This window comes from Vipera ursinii (assembly GCF_947247035.1).
Source record: "Vipera ursinii genome assembly, chromosome: 4".
NCBI classification, from domain to species: Eukaryota; Metazoa; Chordata; class Lepidosauria; order Squamata; family Viperidae; genus Vipera; species Vipera ursinii.
In genome coordinates this window covers 44248015-44274483 of record NC_139514.1, presented here as the reverse complement: position 1 = coordinate 44274483, position 26469 = coordinate 44248015, and the positions used below count along the sequence as shown (strand labels likewise).

The 26469-nt window shown below is 36.0% G+C and overlaps 1 protein-coding gene across 1 annotated transcript in view; it reads left to right on the top strand.

Moving 5' to 3' along the window:
- ROBO2 (roundabout guidance receptor 2) overlaps window positions 1-26469 on the top strand; it is a gene marked incomplete at both ends in the record, with an annotated part of 380266 nt that overhangs the window by 337027 nt on the left and 16770 nt on the right. The window contains 8 exons of the mRNA XM_083362547.1: window positions 872-1147; window positions 1488-1613; window positions 4105-4261; window positions 6885-7142; window positions 12726-12937; window positions 19392-19547; window positions 21399-21644; window positions 25914-26114. Coding sequence (XP_083218673.1) covers window positions 872-1147; window positions 1488-1613; window positions 4105-4261; window positions 6885-7142; window positions 12726-12937; window positions 19392-19547; window positions 21399-21644; window positions 25914-26114 — 1632 coding nt within the window. The remainder of the gene's footprint in view (window positions 1-871; window positions 1148-1487; window positions 1614-4104; window positions 4262-6884; window positions 7143-12725; window positions 12938-19391; window positions 19548-21398; window positions 21645-25913; window positions 26115-26469) is intronic.

The following is a 26469-nucleotide window of genomic DNA, read 5'->3' as shown; positions in this document are numbered from 1 at the left end:
ACTACACTATTCACTTTTCCATGGGAGAATTTGGTTTATGCTTTTTATTTATGAAATAAAAAGACTTCATATACTGCATTAGGGTAAACATTAATATTGTGATAATTATTTTGTATAAATAAGATTTGGCCACTTAATTTTATTACAGAATCCAATCAGGGTCAGTCACTGGACACCAGAGGTTTAATCCCTTGTACTTCACTTAGTAGATTAAAATAATTTTAACAAATAATCAAATCATTTCATCTTCTATCTAATATTAAATTTAAAGTAACTCTATGTTTTAGCAGTCTCAATTAATTAGATGAAATTCTTCAAAAGGAAAAAGGAAAACATTCCAAAATAATTTATTCTTTTATTTTGTCTTCTTAAAATTATGCATGATTTTAAAAATACATTAAAATAGTATTGACCAAGACTTTTTCAAAAGAGTAACTGAAGATATTGCTGTGTTCATTCAGTAGTTTGTGCAATACTCGTAAGATGGAAGGGGGGGTACAAGGAGATTGTTCTGTGATTTTTATCATATCCCTTGAGCACGACAGTGTCATTGACACTGACATAAAATGAACAATTGGAAATAGTGTTCAGGACAAAAATATTCCAAGCTTCATTTTCACAGCTGAAGATATGGAGGAAATATGGCTTTAAGCAGTGAGATGTGAAGGACAAGTGCAAAGTTGTCAAAGATGCTGATAGAAAAGCATAGGCTGTACATCATTTTCCCTTCACTGGCTCATGGAAAGTGTCTCAGCTGAAAACCAAATGCGCAGCATCATATATTTATTTTTCATATTAAAACCTTGATAGCTTAGTATTTTTTCTTGATAATACTATTTTTTTTCCTTCCATTTCTCTGTTTGCATCACAGATGTGCTACCTCCAATGCCAGGTGATAAGACTGCCACAATGCTTTCTGATGGAGCCATTTATAGCAGCATTGACTTCAGTACCAAAACTAGTTACAACAGTTCCAGCCAAATAACACAAGCTACTCCATATGCCACAACACAAATACTGCATTCCAACAGCATCCATGAATTGGCAGTTGATTTACCAGATCCTCAATGGAAAAGTTCAATTCAGCAGAAAAGTGACTTAATGGGATTTGGTTACTCTCTTCCAGATCAGGGCAAAGGCAACAATGGTGATTCTTGTTCTTAATTTTCTTTTATGAATATGTTCTCTGCGTGGCTAGAAAATTATAGTTTACCCTCTTCTGTTCCCACTTCCTTTAATGTATCTTGCATGTATTCTAAAACTTTACAAATACAATTAATTGGACCATGCTATTTCAGTTTCTTTCATCTTTTGCCAGTTTAATATATCTGCATTGCATCCTCTTACCAATATGATACACTAGGTTAAATATTTAATACATCTTACTGATTATGAGTTAACTGCATGTTGTGCATGTGCTAAACATGTTGTGCATGTGCTAAACTAATCACAAGAAGGCACTATGACCTTTGCCCTTTAACCCTTAGCCTTGCTTTACATCCCTGACTACCGATTGGCTGAGGGATTGTCTAATAGAATGCCACACAACCAGTCACAAGATTTCAGCACCACCAGCTCTCACAACAGTTCAGAAAGGAGTGACAGCCTCTCAGGTTGGTTGAATACAATTTATATAAGAAGGTAGTTTTTATTTTTAATTCAATTTTCTAAACCTAAGGCTCAAGATATGTGATCAGTTACTGGGTATAACTTTCGTGTAAACATACCTGAGTCATATATAATCATACTTTTTTTTTGCTTTTTTGAAAAATATACTTTATTTGCTCAATTTAAGAAGCTAATTTAGAGAATATATGAATTATGTATGAATTTGTTTCCTATATATTTCAGCATGAGTGGAAATTTTATTTCATAAAATTCTCACCTTTCTGAAGCAGTACTTCCTTTCTATAAATTAATCATTTTACAGCTTTGATTTTCTCTAAAGATATTTATGATTGGTTTTTTTTATTGTATATATACTATTATTGGACGCATATTCTCGTGTAGCATCACAGTATCTCTGATGTCCAGTATATCAATAAATTCAGTAGTAGAAATATATTAGAATTGAAAGATAAGCATTTAAAATATTTAGAACTATATCCAAACATAAAACAAAGATAGTATACTGGATATTGCAGTGTATTTATTGTAAATGCCACCAGGCTGGGCCACAATACATAAATAACAATATAAAATCCCACTGCAATGTACCAAATTATATTATGCATGCCATTTTTTAAAAAAAATCAAATATTAAAAATGTGTGAAGTTATTTTTAGTATTTCTATTGTCTTGTCAGTTTCTGTTTTTATTACTCTATTTATTTCTATATATATGTGTATCTTCTATAACCCCTCTATTACCTTTACCCGTTCAGAATTCTTCTGTCTGATTGTCTAACTCTGTTTGATGTTTCATTCTTCTTTGGCATATAGCATGTTATGACCAAATATAGTATGAACATTAGTTATTAACTTTGAATTTCCATAAAATGTGATGTAATCTCATCGTGGATATGTGCATATATTCTCATCTATTTTTTCCTATTCCTCACTGTTCATTTCTTCAGGTATAATCTTTTTTTTTCCATAATTGGGAGGGAGGCTACGAAAGTGAATAGATTCAAAATATTACACTTACACATTATTTTTGTATTTTTAGCTGAATGTTGCAAACCTATTCTAGTAATAAAGAGTTTTTTTTAGAGTTTAACACCTACACTTGGCTTTGTGTCTGGAAATAAGCCACATGAATCATATTTGGGATTGTGTTCTTAATACAGTTGCAAGAAAAAGTATGTGAACCCTTTGGGATTACGTGGTTTTTTGCATGAATTGGCCATAAAATGTGCTCTAAACGTCATGCAAGTCACAACAATAGAAAAACATAGTCTGCTTAAAATAATACTACACAAACATTAGCTGTTGTCATGTTTTAATTGAAGATAAGATGGAAACATTCACAGTGCAGGGTGGAAAAAGTATGTGAACCTTTGGACTTAATAACTGGTTGACCCTCCTTTGGCAGCAATAACCTCAACCAAACGTTTCCTGTAGTTGCAGATCAGACCTGCACAACGATCTGGAGTAATTTTGGACCACTCCTCTGCACAAAACTGTTTCAGTATAGCAATATTCTTGGGATGTCTGGTGTGAATCGCTCTCTTAAGGTCATGCCACAGCATTTCAATCGGGTTGAGGTCAGGACTTGGCCACTCCAGAAGGCGTATTCTGTTCTGTTGAAGCCATTGTTTTGTTGAATTACTTGTATGCTTTCCCAAGAATATTGCTACACTGAAACAGTTTTGTGCAGAGGAGTGGTCCAAAATTACTCCAGATCGTTGTGCAGGTCTGATCTGCAACTACAGGAAACGTTTGGTTGAGGTTATTGCTGCCAAAGGAGGGTCAACCAGTTATTAAGTCCAAAGGTTCACATACTTTTTCCACCCTGCACTGTGAATGTTTCCATCTTATCTTCAATTAAAACATGACAACAGCTAATGTTTGTGTAGTATTATTTTAAGCAGACTGTGTTTTTCTATAGTTGTGACTTACATGATGTTTAGAGCGCATTTTATGGCCAATTCGTGCAAAAAACCACATAATCCCAAAGGGTTCACATACTTTTTCTTGCAACTGTAACTGAGAAGTCTGCCTGAGAAACAGTATTATAAATACTCTGTGATTTGAAGCACTTTGTTCTGGTGTTTTATTTTCCCTAACATGTATTGCATGAACATTTAAAACAGACAAAATAAATCTATAAATACAGTTTCAACACAGAAAGAACAATTTAACTTTTATTCCACTTATGATTCCTTGTGATTAAGTTGTATGGAGTTTGTTAAATGAAAAGAAGTAACGCTTGACAATTACACAGGCTCTTTTCACGCCACACCACTCTGTTATTATTTCTAACTTATGTCAGCTGTAACATTTTGCTTGCTGATATTAGTAAAATAAAAATAGAACAATTTTTTTTCATGCTTTCACTCTTATTTTAAATGTGCCATCTGGAATCAAAACTCTTTGTGGAAGTAGAAATATGTAAATAATTAACTTCGCTTCTTCCTATTTTTGTACTGCTTCTTGATTTCAGGTGGGAAAGGAGGAAAGAAAAAGAAAAACAAAAATACTTCCAAGACTCAGAAAAATAATGGGTCTGCCTGGACCAGTGTTCCTCTTCCACCTCCTCCAATACATCCACTTCCAGGAACAGAGTTAGAACACTATGGAGTGGATCCACAAGAACAAGGGTAATGTATTTTCCTTTGAACAATTTTGAATCCAGTACCTGACAGCTAAAGTCCATCGGGTGGGACAGCCATTTATTGTGAAGTTTGAAGAGAGCTGGTAGGTGTAAGAGTTTTCATATACATTTATTACAACAGTAATCCTGAGCTCCACATACTTCAATTACAAATGCACATTTTCATCTCTCTACAGTACTGAAAGATTAAGGGAAGATTCAATTTCCAATGATAAGAATGTTCCTTTTATATACTTAATTGCTGCTGGCAATGCCATTTCATTTCCAGTATGCTTTCTTTATTCTCCAGATTCTATTTCTCAAAAAATGTAGCGCTAAATGATACACAACAATAGCATGGACCTCACAGAACTAAGAGGGTATCTAAGAGATCTATTTGAGAACTCCAGATAGTCGCACTTAGTTTCTAAATGATAGGATTCCCATACTTTACAATATGTTGTTCATCTGCTTATCAAAAATTGAAAGCTAGCTACCATGCCAGCAGTGTGATTCATATATTTAAATTTATGTGAAAACTCAAATGTATTTGTATGTTGTATATATACATTAAATACATATTTGCATATAGCAATAGCAGTAGCACTTAGACTTATATACCGCTACATCTCTAAACCATTTACAGAGTTAGCATATTTTCCTCAAAAATCTGGGTCCTCGGTTTACCAACCTCAGAAGGATAGAAGGCTGAGTCAACCTTGAGCCAGTCAAGGTCAAACTCTTGGTAGTGGGTAGAGTCATATGCTAGTTCTTGATGCTATATAATACAAATCCCGAGCACCTTAAACTGGAATCCAAATTAAAATATTTCCTCCAAAAAATGGCTGTCCAACTTCTTAAGATTCAAGTAGTGCTTAATTTTTGTTATGAAATAGAACCCTTATTCAACTCCAAGACCTTTATACAGTATATCATTGCTTAGAGATAGAAATTCCAGTCACAATGCCTTTTGTGTTAACAATTAACATGAACCAGTGGTTGGGGTACTGTCCTAGAAACCAGGAGACTGTGAATTTTAGTCCTGCCTTGGGCATGATAGCTGACTGGGTGACTTTGGGCTCTCTCTCAGCCCATCTCATCTCACAAAGTTTTTGTGGGGAAAAGGAGGAAGGAATGTTTGGTATGTTTGCTGCCTTGAATTATTTATAGTTTTTGACCTACAACCATTCATTCTGAGATCATTCAAAGTTATGACAGTGCTGAATAAATAATAGCTATGACCAGTCGTCAGTATTTTGGCTGTCCCAGCAACTTTCAGTCACATGATTGCAATGTGGGCACTTGCAACAAGATTAGACAAGATCAATTGCAATGCCTTACAATTAAGTGATCACCATTCGCTATCTTCCCTGCCAGCTTTCCCAGAAAATCAATAAAGTTAGCAGGGAAAGTTACAAGACACTCGAGTAAGTTTCCCCCACCTGTGCATCCTTCCCCAGTCCATCTGCATTTAAACCATGCCAAGCACTTGAACCCCATCTTCCTCAAGCCTCAACACATTTCTCTTGTACTCTCACATATCCTCCACGAGACTTGTCACACCTCCCTCATATCCTCATTTATGCTCACAGATCCTCACACACTCTCCTAGGCCTTGCCACATTTCCCTCACACCGTCGTGCACCTCCATTCATCCTTGTGCATTCTTCCTGTTTCTTCCTCAAACCCTTGTACATCATCATGCACCGTCCCCCAACTGCCACGCAATCCTGCACACTCTCCACACCACCTTGGCACTTTGCACACACTCACACACCCTTCCTGAGCCTTTCTGCACCTTTTTGCATTTTTGCGCATCTCCTCGCACCCTCTGTCGACTGGGGTGCGAGCAAACTTGCGGGCAAACTTGCAAACAGCTTAAAATTGCACAGCTTCCTCACTGACTTGGTTGTGGGAAGCTAGCAGAAACCTGCTCCCCTATCAACGTGAAATTCAGCTAACAATGGCAACTGGGACCGCAAGTGATGCAGTTGCAGTTTATGATCACATCACTTACAGAAATTCCAGTCTCAATTGCCATTATAAATCAGGTATTGGAAATATTTAACATTAATTGTCTGTCCAGATATAAGTAATACTAGCAAAACACACCTCTGCATTTGTCCCATAGTTTGCACAATGATTTGTTTGCTTGACATTGCTGGTCATGGCAGCCAAAGGAAGGATTATTTAATAACACTAGCGGGCTTTTTATTGTTGAATAGAACACTATCAGAAATATCAAGTCAGAATAATATTTTTGAAAAGGAAGGAAAGATAACTCTTAACTTTATTGAGATAAAGAAGTGGCATGTTTATTCTGATTCTACAACCGTATGCAAATACTTTGCTTAGTAAATACCCTTTAACTTATTTATTTTATTAGGTTTACATCTTACCTTTTTCCTGCAGAATTTCAATGCGGTATACATTTATTCTCCCCTGTACGACACTTCCAGTGTTAACTTCATAACAGAACTGTCTTGTTAGTCTGAACATTTAGAAAGTCACCCTGTGAATGTCATGTTTGAGCAGAATTTTAAGTCAGAGTGCCCTTAATGACAATCTCTTATTACATAATTGTTAGAATTTTAAGACTCCAACGTGAACCGGAATCGTTTATTTTGTAGGTACAACAGTGATGATTGGTGCCCACCTTTACCAGTCCAGACCTACTTGCATCAGGGAATGGAGGATGAACTTGAAGAAGATGACCGAGTTCCTACACCTCCTGTCCGAGGAGTGGCTTCTTCCCCTGCAATCTCTTTTGGACAACAGTCCACTGCGACATTAACTCCCTCTCCCAGAGAAGAAATGCAACCTATGCTTCAGGCCCATCTTGATGAGCTGACCAGGGCATATCAGTTTGATGTAGCCAAGCAAGCATGGTAAATGTGGCCATCATCAAAATTCACTTGTGTATGATTTGAAGACAGATAGGTCCTAGTTTCAGCAGATGGACATAACTGTATAATGAAGAATTAATTAGATTAGCTATCTAATGGATAGAAGCAGATTATGTCTTCTTGACAGAATCATGACATAAATGGCTTAATCACTCAAACTGCCAACTAATAAATAGGTTTCTTGAATTAAATGGCTGTTTCTTTTTAAAAAATAAAATTATCTGTTTTGTTTAAGGTGAGTTATAAAATGGATCCCATTGCCTCCCCTATTTCAAAAGCCCATAAAATAGATATATAAAATATACTTCTTATATAAGGACTAGTGAGTTGTGGGTGGGGAAAGGTTACAGGTAAGCAAGTAGTGACCAACTAAGTATTTCTTTCATTTTTCTTTTATGTTTGAATTGCTATTTCATATATTCCATTCCAAAACTACATTATATCAAGTACAAACCATCAACTGTATCTGTAGAAACAATTATGGAAAATTTGTAGACCTCTTGAAAATCTGCATGGATAAGTTTTATATTAGAGTGAAAGTTTAAAAATATATGCATAAGGGACATCTTTTTCAATTAATTGGAGAAGCTATACCTGGTTGCATCCAGTTCAAAGTTGACCTGCTGCGTAACAGAGTGAGCGCCTGTTACTCGTCCCAGCTTCTGCCAACCTAGCAGTTTGAAAGCACGCAAAAATGCAAGTAGAAAAATAGGGACCACTACGGTGGGAAGGTAACAGCGTTTCGTGCGCCTTTGGCATCTAGTCATGCCAGCCACATGACCACGGAGACGTCCTTGGACAAGCTTTGAAACAGAGATGAGACGTCCTCTTCGGCTTTGAAACAGAGATGATCACTGGCCCCTAGAGTTGGAAACGACTAGCACGCATGTGCGGGGGGACCTTTACCTTTACCTATATAAAGCTGTAATAGAATAAAGTAAAGTATTTATAGTTTAGGTGGACTGAATTACAAGATGTACCATACATACTATTGCCCCAAGGTTTTAAAGTAAAGTAAAGTAAAGTAAAGCATTTTATAATGTCAAACTGAAGCTTTTCTAGGATTTTACTTTTCAGCTTATAGGTAGTAATAACTATATTTGAAAGAATGCTACCACATATGTAGCTTTTGTTAATAGTTTCATCCAACAAACTGATCATGGGTGCTTGGGTTTCCAAAGTACAAAATCCAGGCATTTGAACATGATTTATTACAAAGTTGTGACCCTAAGCATCCTTTCACAAATAGTGTGAAATATGGTTTCCAAGTGAATAAAACTTCAATCTTTTCATCTAGTCATTCTAGAACAGGCATGTCAAACTGCCAGCCCGCAGGCCGGATGCGTCACGCCAAAACTGCACCCACCCCATTGCCAGCAATGGAGAAAAAGTTGTGCGACATCACGTGACGTCGCGAGTTTGACATGCCTGTTCTAGAACTTTAAGTTCGGTAAAAGACAATTGCCATATAAATACTTTTGTTTATATTCTTAACTGTAACCTACAGATTTATCAATTCCTAAATAAAATATGCATCATTACAATATTAATTAGTATAGTAATAATTATTATATTAGCGTAAATGGTCATTTTACCTTTTGCGGCAATCCTCCTTTTCTGAGTAATAGCTCAAGTTTTACTCACTGGTTCTATATTTACAAGACTTCAACAGAGAATTGCTGGAAGGGCTACAGTACCCTATTGAAGTGAAACCAAGTGATGGGGCAGTGGAATCCATTCTTTCCTGTTGTATTCATAAAGAAAATGCTATGCCCAAGGTGGAGAGGAAGAGTAGACTAGAATGGGAGAAAAAAATATAAGGAATTTCCTTTCATTTAATATTTTTATATGGCAGAATTGTGTCTGCCCTTCAAAAAAAGAACTGACTTCTCTTAAAGTACAGGTTTTTTCATGCAGAAATAATATGAGTATATTAATCTTTGCACTTTTTGTGTAGCCACTCTGAATCAATGGGAATGGCAACTATAGAAGAAGTAGTTTTTAAAACACATTGCATTTTTTACTTCAAATATAGGGGTATCATTATTATGTGGAGCTTTATACTGTTTCATTTGCTACCAACTTGTCTTTTTCTGTGCTTTCTTTATATTACAAGCACCAAATGCAAGAACATAGGTGGGGTTTTTTTTTAAAAAAAAAACTAGTTCATATGCCCAGAAACTATAGTTCTACAAGGGCTAGAAATATTTTAAAATGCTTTTTAAAAAAGAAACTGAATATATAGCTTATCCTGCAGGAACAAGCTGACTCCCTTGTTCCTTATCATCTGAAAGCCTGTGGAATTTGGAAGAATTGGTGCATCCATAGAGACTATATGAAAAGCACGGGTTAAAGGGTCAATCAATTAGTTTCTATACTGCTTCTGTGACCTCTGAGAAGCAGTGATAAATGCTAAAATCCTTTCATTTCTTGGCAGACAGTTTCTTAAAATAGAGATTCTCTGGGTCTCATATAATTATGGTCCTGCAAAAAGGGCTGTCAGGAAAACAAGCTTGGACAATTGCAAGGATTCTTTTTTTCCCTTCCCTTAATTAAATGTGTTCATATTTCAATATTTCACTTAAAGTTGATGGAGAGATACTTAGTAGCAATTAAGAATCAGTTTAAGTTTAGGAATTACCAGCTTTTAAAAAATCTTAAATACTTAAATACAAATCTGAAGGTATAGTAAACATGAGAGTGGTCATTGAAATTAAAGATATGTAGAGCCCACTGTAATGGGTTGAGAATTTTCCAGCATTTCCTAATAATTTTTGTAACTTGAATACTCTTATCCAGCTTCCTGTAGAAGCTGAAGTACTGAACCTTTTCCAAGCATTATCAGATTGACATGTTATGGAATTAAAATAAAATGTTCCAAGGTGCACTGGTTTGTTTTATCACAGTACAGAAACCTTTACACACAACTGTTTGAAATTTTACATTGCATTCTGGCAAGTTACCTCTAAACCCAGCTGTTCTGCTGTCTGGCCATCATTCCTCTCAAGCACTAATCTTACAATATATACAGATTTTGCTCACATGCTTTAAAATGGAGGGAATAATTAAACCTCATTATCTACCTGCAATTAAAACCCTGAAATTGATTCTTCAAGTACTTATCTTAAGTTCATATAATCCATGCTCTCCCCTTCTCAGAAGAATTTCTTGTTATTTCCCAAGTGAAGAGAAAGAGAAACACCTCCATAGGAGTACATAGAGATGAGATGTAGAAAGGGTTGAGGGTGGGGGAAACGAGACTCTTGATATTTATTATGAGATGGGATGAGATAGTTATGTTGTTATGTGACATTAAGTTACATTACATTATGTTACATTGTGGTTGGATAGTGTAATTGTTAGAGTGTCACCAGACTACATACCTTTTCTGGAAAAATGACGTTGGAGACTAAGATAAAGAATAAAGGTCCCAAAGGTGCTTTTTCACAAGGCAACTGGATGTTCTTGTTTTTCTTTGAAGACGTTTTACATCCAAGAAGCTTTTTCAGCTCTGACTGGATGGTGGGGAATGGAGACAGCTGGTCATTTGCATACTTTTAGAGAGTTGTTAAGGCCACCTGGAGGTTTATGTGTGTTGTCAGGGTCACCTGAGTAGTGCAAATGGGTGTGGAGCCTTCTTGGAGCTGCTGAAAGGACTGGAGATAGATGGTGTCGTATCCCTTTCCCTCTGTTGAGAGAGGGCTGTTCAGTTTTGACATAGATGGCCTCTTTGACTCCTCTTTCAAATCAGCGGTCCTCTCTGTCAAAAATGTGGACTATGCTGTCTTCAAAAGAGTGGCCTTTATTTTTTAAATGTAGATGGACTGCTGAATCTTGTCCTGATGGGTTTGTTCTCCTATGTTGTGCCATGCGTTTATGAAGTGGTTATTTTGTTTCCCCAATGTACAGTTCTGCACATGGCTCACTGCATTGTACTGCATATACCACATAGTTCAGTTTGTATCTGGGTGTTTTATCCTTGGGGTGGACAAGCTTCTGCCTTAGTGTATTTGTGGGTTTGAAGGGTGCATGTATGGTGTTTTGACTGAAGATCCTCCGGAGCTTTTCCAATATTTGTGCAATGTATGGAATGACAACGTTGTTTTGTTTATTGTTTTCTTCTTTGCCTGCTACGGAGGAGCTTCTGCTAGGTCTTTTTTGGGATTTGATGAAGGCCCCGTTTGGGATAGCCACACATTCTGAGGGCTTCCTTGATGTGTTTTAGTTCTTTTTCTTTCCCATCTTTGCTGGTAGGTGGACTTTCAACTCGATGGTGTAAAGTTCTGATAACTCCCATTTTGTGCTCCAGTGGGTGATGAGAATCAAAATGTAAATATTTATCCATTGGGGAGGGGGGGGGTTCTGTAAACTTTATTGTTAAGGCATCTGTCTTCCTTAACGTGTACTGCATAGTCCAGGAAGGCCAGAGTATTTTCCTTAAGATCTTCCCGTGTGAATTTCATGTATCTGTCCACAGAGTTGATGTGTTTGGTGAACACTTCCAATTCGAATTGGTGTATTTTTCTACTCTTATTGGGAATTAGCCAATATTTGTTTGATTTTTGTCTCAGAAGAGTAAAGAGTTAATCAGGCTCCCCATTTCTGACTCAAAATTATTAGAATGGACTTTATTGTAGTCTTGAAGCTCTTGATTTCCTTTCTTATTTTCTGTAGAACAATAGCTCATGCAAATTTCAATTATTAATTATTTTAATATTTTATCTTAATGTTGCTTCTGCTTTTAATTCTACTACTTCTTGATACACCTTTTGAAATTTGAGGGTTTACATAAACTGAAAAAGTGGGATAGAAATTTGGTAAAAAATAAAGATCACACAAATTATATATCAATAATTTTACTCAGGTAAAATTAACACTAAATAAATTAAAAGGCTCTGTTAAATTATTATTGAGATAGAAAATGGCTGCATCATTTTCAGTAGTAGCCATAAAATTACTCTTTATCATGATGTCTGTATAAACATAACTAAGAATACTGTTGTGTAAACATTTTGTTTGGGCTATCCTTTGAGCTCTAATAGTAATGTGAAAAAAATCCTTTGCTTTCAATGCTAATCAAAAATGGCTTGCAGAGGATGGATATAAAATGACTTGACTTTTATACACCCACAAGTGCATCAAACATATTCAAGAAATTTACTGTTTTCTTTTTTTAACAGTGATTTATCCAGAGTATTAATGGCTTGAATAAAGCCATAATTTGTATTATTTTGGATGTACTACATTCAAATTAGCATACAGTGTATTACAATGATGATAATTGGTTGTAAAATTAGGATATAGGCATGCAAGAAAAATAAGTTTTAGAGCACCTACAAATCCTTAAAAAGTGTCATTTTTCTCCTTAAAAATAAACTCATTCTGCATTACCATTAAAACATATCTCCAACTGACTGCAGTCAACATTAAGGAAGATACATAAATTACATGAATGGCCATAAATGGCAATTTAAAGAATTTAAGTTTGTCTAGATAATGGTCTCAGCTTTTTAAATAAATTGGTAAGTACAATGCTTAATATATGTATCTTCCTCTTTGTTCTAGGCACAATCAAATCAATATTCAGCCACCTCAGACCCCAGCTCCCCCATTAGGATATGTCTCTGGAACATTAATATCAGATTTTGAAGCAGACATTCCAGAGGATGAAGATGAAGATGATATTGAAGAAGAGGCTATAGAAATCACACGGCCATTACGAGACCTAGAGCATACTTCAGGCTGCGGCACAGACAACTTTGACAGCTCTCTGACAGGTAGGAAAAGAACACCGATAAGCCCTATTTGTGAACATTATAAATAACAAACTGTGAGTCGCAAAGTCAAAAACAAGCACACAAAAAATTCCAAGGTAACTCAATCTGAATTGATAATAAAATTACTATTGGTGAAATTGACAACATTCAGTTTATATATGAATTTCATAATCTTAGAAGGGTTCAGACCTAGTAGCCCTTTTTGCATTTGGAAGCCCAAGCATGCAAAGTCCACATATGTAATTAAAGTTACTTTTAATATATTTAGTTATTTAATGTTTGCAATCAAACTGCTTTACAAACTATTTATGTTCAAAGATTTCAAAACTAAATCCACTTTAAATCCAATCTAAAGCCTTTGAAAGAGTACTTTCTTAGTCCCATAAGTGCTTTTTCCAAAGGTACCTGGACTTTCTTGATTTTCTTTGAAGACATTTCACTTCTCATCCAAGAAGCTTCCTTCAGCTCTTCTTAGTGTACCTGTATGCTAAGCGCTTTGCCTGAATTTTCTTAGAACTTCTGGCATATTTTTTAAAGGAAAATTCTCCACATTTCTCCATATATCCCAAGTTAGTAATATACCATATACCAAAAACATCAGCGTTTTTAAATGACTGCTTGTTAATTCTATCACCATCTTGTGTATGTGATCTTAATTTTTATAATGCTGTAAGTTTTAGGTCCCCTTCATGGATTACTGCCTTGTCGTGGCGAAGGGGCTTGCTTAATTCAATGAAGCTATGAGCTATGCTGTGCAGGCCCACCCAAGACAGAAAGGTCATAGCAGAGAGTTCTGACAAAACGTGATCCACTGGAGAAGGAAATGGCAACCCACTCCAGTATCTTTGCCATGAAAACCCTATGGACAGTACCAAAAGGCAAAAGGATATGACTCTGGAAGATGAGCCCCTCAGGTCGGAAGGCGTCCAATATGCTACTGGGGAAGAGCAGAGGGCTAGTACTAGTAGCACGAGAAAGAATGAAGCAACTGGGCCAAAGCCAAAAGGACGCTGAGCTGTTGATATGTCTGGTGGTGAAAGGAAAGTCCGATGCTGTAAAGATTTTTTCTCCATAGGAACCTGGGATGTAAGATCCATGAATCAAGGAAAGCTGGATGTAGTCAAACAAGAGATGACAAGACTGAACATTAACATCTTAGGTATCAGCGAACTAAAATGGACAGGAATGGGTGAATTTAATTCAGATGAATCTCTATACAGTCAGTAAAAACAAGACCAGGAGCTGACTGTGGCTCAGACCATGAGCTTCTCATTGCAAAGTTTAGGCTTAAACTGAAGAAAGTAAAGAAAAGCACTAGGCCACTCAGGTATGAATTAAATCATATCCCTGTTGAATATACAGTAGAGGTGACAAATAGATTTAACGAATTAGATCTGATAGACAGAGTGCCTGAAGAACTATGGACAGAGGTTCGCAACATTGTACAAGAGGTAGCAACTAAAACCATCCCAAAGAAAAAGAAATGCAAGAAAGCAAAATGGCTGTCTGAGGAAGCTTTGCAAATAGCTGAGGAAAGGAGGGAAGCGAAAGGCAAGGGAGAAAAAGAAAGATACGCCCAATTGAATGCAGAATTCCAGAGAATAGCTAGAAAAGAATGCTTTCTTAAATGAACAGTGCAAAGAAATAGAAGAAAACAATAGAATAGGGAGGACCAGAGATCTTTTCAAGAAAATTGGAGAGATGAAGGGAACATTTAATGCAAAAATGGGCATGATAAAGGACCAAAATGGCAGGGACCTGACAGAGGCAGAAGAGATTAAGAAGAGGTGGCAAAATTACAGAGAAGAACTATACAACAATGAGCTTAATGTCCCTGATAATCACAGTGAGGTGGTCACTGACCTTGAGCCAGACATCTTGGAATGTGAAATGAAGTGGGCCTTAGAAAAGCTGAGCAACAACAAAGCTAATGGAGGTGACAGTATTCCAGCTGAGCTATTCAAAATCTTAAAAGACGATGCAGTAAAAGTGCTACACTCAATTTGCCAGCAAATTTGGAAAACTCAACAGTGGCCACAGGATTGGAAAAGATCAGTTTACATTCCAATTCCAAAGAAAGACAGTGCCAAAGAATGTTCAAACTATCACACCATTGCACTCATTTCTCATGCTAGTAAAGTTATGCTTAAAATCCTACAAGCTAGACTCCAGCAGCATGTAGATCGAGAACTACCAGAAGTACAGGCAGGATTTTGAAGAGGCAGAGGAACTAGAGATCAAATTGCCAACATACACTGGATCATGGAGAAAGCTAGAGAGTTCCAGAAAAACATCTACTTTTGCTTCATTGACTATGCTAAAGCTTTTGATTGTGTGGATCACAACAAACTGTGGCAAGTTCTTAAAGAGATGGGCGTACCAGACCATCTTATTTGTCTCTTGAGAAACCTATATGTGGACCAAGAAGCAACAGTGAGAACTGGACACGGAACCACTGATTATTTCAAAATTGGGAAAGGAGTCCAGCAAGGCTGTATACTGTCGCCCTGCCTATTTAACTTATATGCAGAGCACATCATGAGAAAGGCAGGGCTAGATGAATCAAAAATTGGAATTAAGATTGCCGGGAGAAATATCAACAACCTAAGATATGCAGATGATACCACTCTAATGGCAGAAAGTGAAGAAGAACTAAAGAGCCTCTTGCTGAGGGTGAAGGAGAGTGCAAAACTTGGGTTGAAACTTAACATTAAGAAAACCAAGATCATGGCATCCAGCCCTCTCAATTCCTGGCAAATAGATGGGGAAGAAATGGAGGTAGTGACGGATTTTCTTTTCCTGGGCTCCAAGATCACCGCAGATGGGGACTGTAGCCAAGAAATTAAAAGACGCTTGCTCCTCGGGAGGAAAGCCATGGCAAATTTAGACAGCACACTAAAAAGCAGAGACATCACCCTGTCAACAAAAGTGCATATAGTCAAGGCTATGGTCTTTCCAGTTGCAATGTATGGCTGTGAAAGTTGGATCATAAGAAAGGCTGAGCGCCAAAGAATTGAGGCCTTTGAACTATGGTGTTGGAGAAGACTCCTGCGAATCCCTTGGACTGCAAGGCGATCAAACCGGTCAGTCCTAGAGGAAATCAACCCTGACTGCTCTTTAGAAGGCCAGATCCTGAAGCTAAAACTCAAATACTTTGGCCACCTAATGAGAAGGAAGGACTCACTGGAGAAGCAATGCTGGGAAAGATTGAGGGCAATAGAAGACCGAGAATGACAACAGAGAATGAGGTGGCTGGATGGAATCACTGAAGCAGTAGGCATGAGCTTAAATGGACTCCAGAAGATGGTAGAGGATAGGAAGGCCTGGAGGAACGTTGTCCATAGGGTCGTGATGGGTCGGACACTACTTCGCAGCTAACAACAACAAAGTTTTAGGTTTTAGAACAAACAATATTAATATATGCTAACCCTAACCCTTAATCATAGGGCAACAGTATTGTTGACAACTACTTAGCCCAACATGTGGAGCAAAATTAAAATATCCCTATGAGTGGTAAATCCTTATTAAGGTACTTCTTTTCAGAACTCTATTATGAAACCAAGTGAATCAAATATGTATGGTTCTGTCAGTTATTATAGATGAAACCATCGTGAACTTCATAAACATGAGATTTTTCATTTTAATGAAAAATAAATTGAAGCCATTTAACCTAATTTATTTCTTTTTAGAATTTCAGTCTTCTCCATCTGTATCACCTCTTATTTTTTCTTATTGCTGTAAGGCACAAAAAGTTATCAGATTTATTCAAGCTGTTAGCATGCACTTAGAACATTAAGTAGTTGTTTAAATGTTGCAGAGCAGTAAAATACTTGGATAAAACGGCATCTTCCTCTGCTTCTGGTACAGTTTAAGCACTAACATTAATTTATGATCTGTCATTAATTCATTTACATGCTATTTAATGCTAAATCCACTCTTGCAGATAAATCTGTATTCCTACATCCATTAGGCTTGAGTATAATTCAGTTTTATAATATGATCTGTTAATTACTCCTTCACTTTTTAATGAGATTTTTAAAAAAATCTCCTTTAGGCTCCTTGTATTGGAGCACACTTATGAGCAATGACCATCTTATTTCTACCAATTAAATAGAACTTTATAGAAAATAAATGTACAAAAATAACAATTAAAATATGTATTATTTATCTAAACATTTCCAGATTATTATTCTAATATTTTAATGGAAGTAATAATGATATCACAGTTACTTGGCAGGAACACAAAAACAACGGAGCTATCAGTAATACAAATATTGCATTACTGATTTCACTGGATAATTAATTGTTTAAATGATTTATGTGGCCACCCAACCTGCAAATGACAACTTTGGGTAGCTAACCTAGATTTAAAAACATAGAACAAAAGAGCCAACAAAGAGAAAAACAGGAAAAATACCACATAGCTCAGGTTGAGTCATGATGCATATAAAGCAAACAAACAGGTTTTCAAAGCCTTATAAAAAGTGAAGCAAGATCAGAGTCTTCCATACCTTGGAGCATAAGCTGTTCTAAAGGATAGTATACAGTTGGGGAGATGATTTTTGAGATAAATACGCAGGAAACATTACCTAGGAAAAAGAGGATGAAAGTATTTTTAAGTCCATAACAACAAGATAATATTCAGAAGTGGATCAGGGAGATGCCGTGGATTATAAGGAAGAAGGAGGTACAGCACAATGTTATTATTATAGTACATGGAATCTCAATAAAAGTAGTATTAGCCTTCCTGTGGTATCGATTTCCTAATCTGGTCGATCAAATCAGATTTTGTCTCTGGTAAGGACTGCAACAGACAAGAATTTTGTGATTAATGGCAGTAAGTGGTAAGTTTGCTTATTGATTGATTGGTTTTATGAGACTGCCAGTTCAAACAATGAACATTAAAAAACCACACATTAAAAAAGCGAAATCAACCAAACTTGAAATTATTGGACTCAAATTAGAGAACTGGGGAGAGAGAGGGAAGCGATCTTAACAGCTTTTGTAAAGAGAAACAAAGTTGGTGCCTATCATAAATCAGGAGAGAACATTTCAGACTACAGGAACAGCCAGTAAATAGATACGATTCCCAAATCCCATGAGATTGCAAAATTTAAAAGGGGGACCCTGGACCAAATTTAATACAGCATGTTCTCATTTATGGACTTACTGTTCAGCAACCATTTGAAGGTATGAGGATGCTAAAAAAAATCACTGACCAATGACCGATCACCATTACATGATCGGTTCATGGCTGCTGGCAAAATGCACTGCTTTCGGTGTTTATTCCCCATTATGTGCCTACCTATAATCTATCAATATTACTGCATAGATATAATGAATAATCATCATTTTTCCTGTTTTGGGGTCCAAACTGTTGAGATCAGCTTATGTCCAGTTAATAATTCCAGCAATATATCATGTCACAGGTATGGTGCAGATATTGATGGCTTTGATGGGGTTTGCACATTTTGTTTTTAGCATTTTTTGACACTTTTGATGTATTCTTTACTAATTACATTTTTAACTTCTCCATGCTTGATGTTATCAAATTGTAAAATGACCAGAAGCTTGTAAACTTCGTCCTGATGGTTCACTTATGGTTGGACAATTCAACATTTCAATCCCATTACTGTTCTTGATTTTATTCCAATTAATTGCTACTATAGCACATTTTTCTAGGCCAATTCCATCTGTGCTAAAAATTCTTATCTTATTTGTCAAGAACTGGATTTCAGTTTCTGATTTTCCATAAAGCTTCAGATCATCCATACAAAGCAAATGTGAAATTTTATTAGCACTTGCTGTTGCTTGATAGCCTAGATTTTTTTCTTCAAAATCAGTGAAAACGGGATCATTGCAATGACAAATAAGAAGAGTGATAATGAGTCACCCTGGAAGATGCCTCTCCTAATGTTGACAAGTCCATATTTTTCATTTCCAACAATCAAATCTATCTTTCACTGCTTCACTATTTTTTCTATTAAACATTCTAAAGTTTTTACTGATACCAGTTTTTTCCAAACTTTTGATGATCCAACTTTGTGGTAATGAGTCAAATAGCTTTTTATAATCAACCCAGACAATAGTAAATTGGTTTTGGAGCTTTTGCAGATTCCAAACCATTTTATCAATCAGAAGTTGATATTTTGTACTTCTGCTTTTTTCTATTATTTATTTTCTGTTCTACTGGAATAATGTTGTTTTCTTCCACATAATTTTGCTTGTTTTCCTCTATTATATCTTTGAGTAATTTAAGTATTGTAGGCAAGCATGCTATTGGCATTATTAATATTTATAGTTCATCACCCAGTTAGCCAGATGCAGTGCAAAAGTTTGAAAGTTTCTCAGAAAATAAAATGCTGCTGCCTTTGTTACCTTTCTGGTAGTGCCTCCTATAAAGCAATATTTTCCATGAAAATATTTTAAGAATGTTTTATTTTTTTTATTTTAGGCAAACCACATTCCACTTCTCAGAAACTTCGCCCAACCAGCCCATTTTCTACTGATAGCAATACTAGTATAATCCAGAATCAGAGTCAAAGGCCTAGGCCTAACCCTACCAAAAAACAGCCATCCTTGCCTCATCGTAGGGAAGGCATGGCAGATGGTAAGTTCCCTGGTTTAAAATTATTTCGGTGGCTTGTGAAAAATAAATTCACTGTTTTTGTTATAAAGGGTTCTTCAAATACAGTTAGTTATCTAACTGTATGTTTGCATCTTTGTTCAATATCAGAAAGTAATAAATTATGACCAGCCTTGGTATACTAAGCTTGTAAGCTGCCCTGAATCTTCGGAGAAGGGCGGGATATAAATGGAATTAAAATAAAAATAAAATAAATAAATACGAAAATTTGTTTCTATAAACTGCTTGCAAACTTCAGAACAATATTCAGGCTTTAGGGAGAACTGGTATTTATTCATGTATACATTTAAACCTTAAGAACATTGCAAAACTAAGTTTTAAGTCAACTGTTTCTTTTATATTTTGTTCTTTCTATCACACAAATACAGTAAATATGTTCTCTGTGTTTCAGATCTGTCCATATAAAGCTTATTTGGCCAATGAAAACTCAATGTCCTCTTTAATTCATTTTATTCTATACATTTAGAGATTACATCATATTTTCAGGTTTTTGCAAGGCACTTGCCTTTTTTAAAAACTATGTACTATAATTGTGTATGTGTATGAAAGAGACTTTGGCCGCTTATCATACGGTATTTTTATATTAACGTTTGCATGCATTTTTCAGAAATCTAAGAGGTATTTGATGCATAATTACCAGCTTTCTGCAACATAGCCTTATAATTCTTCAGTGCAGCTAAAACTTGCAAAGCCTCACACACATAGACACACTTCTCTGCCTCAACAAGTTAGCCAAATCCTTTCTATATTAAATTGGTGATTAAACTTAGTATGATTGCTTTTATATCCATTTTCTTTGTCCTGTCATTCATATCTGTAGAGAAAATAAGTTTCATCAGTTTTTATTTGTCTTGACACATGTAATGGTACAGAGCATATCTTTGAGCAAATAGATACAATTCTGGCTTTGTCCAATGTTACATCAGAAAAGAACTGGTTGCTTAAAGTCAAGTTTCTTTGTAGAGTAACTAGAATTTCTACTCATGTTCATTGTCATTTTTGTCATTTTATAATATGTATAATATGGCTTAAGATGTTTTAACAGGTTGTGTGTGGGTAGTACATACTTTTTTTAATTTGGGGTAGGCAGAGTATATAGTGGAATTGTTATTCATGAGAAAAAGGGTTACAATGATTGTTTCAAGGACTAAAAGACTGCAAGTAAATTTAAAAAATGTTAACTTAAAAGAAGTTCATAAAGTGAGAATTCTATCCATCCCACTTACCTCCCACAGCTGCATTTACTGATGTGAATTGATGTGTTGAACAAAGATAAACAAAAGGGAGGCAGAAAGGTAGAATTTAATGAATTTTCAGATAGTTACTCTGACCACAGAGATTGACTTAACTAAGAACATTACTATAAAAGTTCCATCTTACATCTTTGTTTTTGTTTTAATAAAGAAAAGGCTCCTTTAGGACATTGGGTCTTCCTGAGTGTGTAGATAGCTTGGCAACAATTGCAAAGATGGTCCTCCATTGGTTTCTTCTGAATTTTTTTGGGGGGTGGGGTGGGGAGGGATTGTCCTTTTAGCCTACAGTTCTGACATTTCTTGGAGGTCAGAAACAAACATCCAAGTATAATTCTGCTTAGTTTATAAAAAATCAGCTAATTAGGTGCTTTTATAGGTTTTGCAAATGTGTAATAAGAAATATAGATTATCTGGGCCAGCTAAAATTGTTTTTCTCAGAAAGAATATGACCTGACTAAAATCAGTAAAATATATGTTTAATAATGTTAATAGATAAAGCCCTTCTTTTTTGTTCTATAATTTAATGTTTCACTGAATTTTATAAAGCTATTTACATTTTTAGATCTTCCACCACCACCAGACCCACCTCCGGGTCAGGGAATAAGGCAACAGATAGGTACTGGCCAACGTGGAGGTTCAACAGAAAGAAAAGGGAGTTCTTTAGAGCGACAGCATACAACCAACATAGATGAAACAAAGAATTCTTTGGATCGCCAAACTAGAACATCATTGGAGTGGCAACGACAAACCCAGGATTGGCTAACTTCCACCGAACTTCAAGGCCAGCAAAAGCAAGCCTTTGGATCAGGTGTGTAATTGTACATCTCAGAGCACCTTGGGCAATTCCCTAAACCTGTTATAATTTACTGTTAACTCCCTTACAAATGGTGAAGGTCAAGGCTTACATAGCAACAAAGGATGTCAATTAGCATCTGACATCCATTGTTATTGGTTCTTACAATGGTGAAGCACTGAATACACCTAACATGATATCCAGTAATAATGATGTGTTTTATGAGAGGCACAACAATAATGCTATGCACTAATTGACTGCTGAATTTTGATTATTTTATAAGAACAACAATCTCTTATTTTGGGATTATTCCTGTGTAAATATAAGAGTGGAATATATCTATCTAGGAATCAGCCTCAGTGAACTGAAAATATATTTATGGTCTTTTATTCTGCTAAACAAATGTTCTATAACTTGTTATATAATACTGTCCTTCCCTAATACACATACAGCAATAATGCTGCAGTGATTGTGTCACAGACCCAAGTAGATATGAGAAAAGCAATAAGGGCAATGACATTCTTCATTAAAGACCATTTGTTAGAACATTTTGTCTGGACACTTCTTTTTTTTTAAAGCCAAAATATAAAAAGACACAGGATAGAACAGGCAAGAACAAGCAGTGTGATTCTATATGGTCCCGGTTCAATACATGGTTTAAAAATTGGGTTATAATGTAAAAAAATAAAGTATTTCAAAGTAGACATATCAGAAGACATATTGATGCTTGAGTTCAATCAATCAATCATTCAGAGTAGAGCTGGAAGAGATCTTGGAGGTCTTCTAGTCCAATCCCCTGCTCAAGCAGAAGACCCAATACCATTTCAGACAAGTGGCTGTCCAGTCTCTTCTTAAAGACCTCCAGTGACGAAGCACCTACAACTTCTGAAGGCAAGCTGTTCCACTGGTTAACTGTTTTCACTGTTAAAAAGTTTCTCCTTAATTCCAGGTTGCTTCTCTCCTTGATTATTTTCCATCCATTGTTTTCTTGTCTTGCCTTCTGATGCTGTGGAGAATAAGTTGACCTCCACATCTTTGTGGCAACCTTTCAAATACTGGAATACTGCTATCATTTCACCCCTAGTCCTTGTTTTCTCTAGACTAGCCATACCCAGTTCCTGCAATGGTTCTTCACATGTTTTAGTCTCCAAGTTCTTAATCATCTTAGTTGCTCTTCTCTGCTCTTTTTACAAAATCTCAACAACTTTTTTGTAATGTGGTGACCAGAACTGGATGCAGTATTTCAGGTGTGGTTCAAACTGTACTATTGATATACTATTGCCATAGCTTATTATTATGTACGTATGAAAGTCTCAGATTCATTTTGTAGCCACTAACCTTTGAGGTGAAATTAGGAAAAGCTTTTACTTACAACTCAGTTGTATGGACTGATAGTACAACATAATAAAACCAGGTTCCTATAATCCTAATCCTAGTCGCTTTAAATACTTGTTAGAACAGGGGTTCCTAATCTTTGGGCTGCAACCCACTAGTGGCCGTGAGCTGTTTGCAACTGGGCTGTGGAAACTGAGCATGCATGCATACGTGCATCTGACTTACATGAGCAGTGCGTGCATGTGCATGCAAGCTCCATTTGTGTGAGCAGTGGGTGAGCGCATGCATATGCACTCCATTTGTGTGAGCGGCAGGCTTACAGACAAATGGAGCTCTGTGCAGGCCCACATGCTTGCCAGCCGCTCACGTACAACCATTCCCTCTCCCCCCCGCAACAGCCCACAAAGGTCTTAGAATATAGAACAGATTTCAATTATAGACTATGAACTAAATATTTGAATATTGCTTTACCACCATCTTGTTTGTTTTCTCCTGGAATCAATAGAATTTAAATGGATTAATCTTGGTGGAATTTTAGTTCTAGGGCTAGGTGATACCGTATATTTTTCCCAATAATTTTATTAAGGATTATATTGAATCTGTAAATCTAATATAAGAACCTAACACAAAAATAGTTTAGAAAAAGAATCAACCACCAAGAAAAAAGTAGCAAGAGAAAAAATTTCCACCTTCATTGTTAACAAGTATATTCACCATTAACAACTTTTCATTGTCTCTTAAAATAAAACCAACTACATCTTCATCCTATAACTCATCTATTTTATCTCTAAATCTTCAGCATTCCTTCAGCAAAGGTCCAGTAAAAAATTTGAAAGAAAACCAAGAACATAACATAGTACTCCTTCCCATTTAATCAAAAAAGCTTTTATCTTCCTTTTTACTAATCAAAATGTAATCTAAATTAACAATTAAACCTTACAAAAACTAAGATTTAGTAACCTCTCTTTACATATCAAAAATAATAATATCCATTCATGATAGCCACTAAGCATCATCAGAGTTTTCTTGCTGAAGCCATTTTCAAATCTTGATCAAGTTTTTTTCTATTACTTTTATTTCTCAACAATGAAGGCAAATATAGGTGTCCCATGATAATGTTGCAGGCTCCCATCTGGGTTGGTCACCAGGACCAGAGGTTTAGTCTTTCAGGTTTTGAGACCTCGTGCTGGATCCCACCTTCAGGGAATTCCTCTCTAGCAGAGTGTTTTTATTTTTATTTCTTCTCTTGGAAATCTTGTCATCTTTATCCACGTCCATCTGTAATTTCCATGTAATAATTCCAGTATATCTCTTGTATTCCAATTTTAAAAGATAATCCACATGTTTTGATACATTATTTGCATGTCTTTAATTTTTAAATGATCATTTAGTTCCATTGGTAAATCCAGCATATCCATCTATTTCTTATAATTTTTATGTACATCTTAAATTCCATTCTGATTATCTTCAGCTTGGAGCACAATGGAATCCATGAGTCCCAGCTGATTGAAATCGGCTGCAAAAACATCAGTTCCTGATATCTACTCATAAAAACAGATCTCCAAAGTGAAAATGGCTAATCACAGCATGTTCCAAAGAGAATTTCAGGAATCTAGATGTAACATCCAGCAGCTGTTTAGGCTGTAATGTCTCCTGCAGTCTGCAGAGCAGAGAAAAATATTGGGCCTTGGTTCACTGTTCCTTACCAGAAGCCTGGAATTTTATTCTTAAATTATAACAGATTCTATAGACCTTTGCTAAGAAATAGTGAATGTGATCCCATTACAGAACTCAGTATTAAAGCATAGGAAATGTTTATTAGGTAATGTTTTAGTTTTTATATATAAGTCAATTAAATAATTTCCGTAATACTTAATATCTTTGGAAATAATACCAAGTAAGTAATTAAATATATAGGGATGCAGTGGCTCAGTGGGTTAGGACGCTGAGCTTGTCGATCAGAAGGTCGGCAGTTTGGCGGGTTGAATCCTGAGTGCCGCGTAACAGAGGGAGCGCCTGTTACTCGTCCCAGCTTCTGCCAACCTAGCAGTTCGAAAGCACGTAAAAATGCAAGTAGAAAAATAGGGACCACTACAGTGGGAAGGTAACAGCGTTCTGTGCGCCTTTGGCATCTAGTCATGCCGGCCACATGACCACAGAGACGTCCTCAGACAAACGCTGGCTCTTCGGCTTTGAAACAGAGATGAGCACCGGCCCCTAGAGTCGGAAACGACTAGCACGCATGTGCGGGGAAAACTGTACCTTTACCTTAAGTAATTAAATATGCCAATTGTATAGTTCTTTATCTTAATTGAAAATTTATCATAATTCTAGTGTTGAAGGAAAGCATTTTTTGTACATTGAGCAACAATAGTTACTCAGTAATCAACTATTAGTATGCAAATTGTGTATTTTTTCTATTTATTTAAGGCACCATGTTTGTTTTAATTATGAGCGGTTTAATTTCAGAATGAATATATGACTGTGTTCCTTTGAGCAAAATGTAACCTCTGATTTCTGCCTGAACTAGTCTTTGCAATTTCCTTGGCAAGATTTTTTTCAAAAGAGGGTTGCAATCTTCTGGAGAGGAAATAGTCCAAGTTCACCCAGCTGGCTTTGCACCTAAGCAGGTCTAGAACTCATGGTCCTCCCATTTCAACGCTGCTGCCTTAACTATTACACTAAACAGGCTTGTTTTAAGAAAAAGGGTTGCACATATTTTTCTTTCCGCAGGTTTAGTCATTTTAAATATCAGGCAAGTTTATTAAATTCATCTGTGGATTTAATTATTTTGATATATGTATATATGTATGTATTTCCAATTCCCAAAACTTAGTAGTTACTCAGATTTTTGAAACTGAATGTAATATTTCACATACATAGGTTGAGACTGTTGATTCCTAATGCACAAGGCAATTTCGTAATTTGTATGTCTCAATATATTTCCAGAAGAGACATTGGTGCCATATAGCAAGCCTAGCTTCCCATCCCCAGGTGGTCACAGCTCTTCAGGTACAGCATCTTCTAAAGGATCAACTGGACCCAAAAAAGCAGATGTCATGAAAGGAGGTCACCAGCGCAACATGAGCGACCTTATTGATGTGGGATATATTGGATTAAACAGCCAAGGACAGTTTCCTGATGAATTATGTAAGATTATTTTGCAATCAAGAACATTTTAAAATGTTTTAAATTAGAATAGAAGAAAAGTGTTTACTTTTCTGTGTCAGTGGATAGTCACAGGAAAACTATTGTTAACAACATATTAACCTATAATATGCTGTAAGATTTTTTACATGTTTAATAAGGTAAATCACCATATTATAAATTTAAACAAGTGCACACAGTATTTTCCATCTGAATTAGTATTAATAGTAATGTTCCATAGTCCTGAATCAATGGAACTTCTTGTTTAGTTTTCTTGGGTTTGTAGGGCACAACGACCATGTTTCATAAAACTATATTATAGCCATGTTGTTAAATAAGCAAGAAACAAACCAGTATA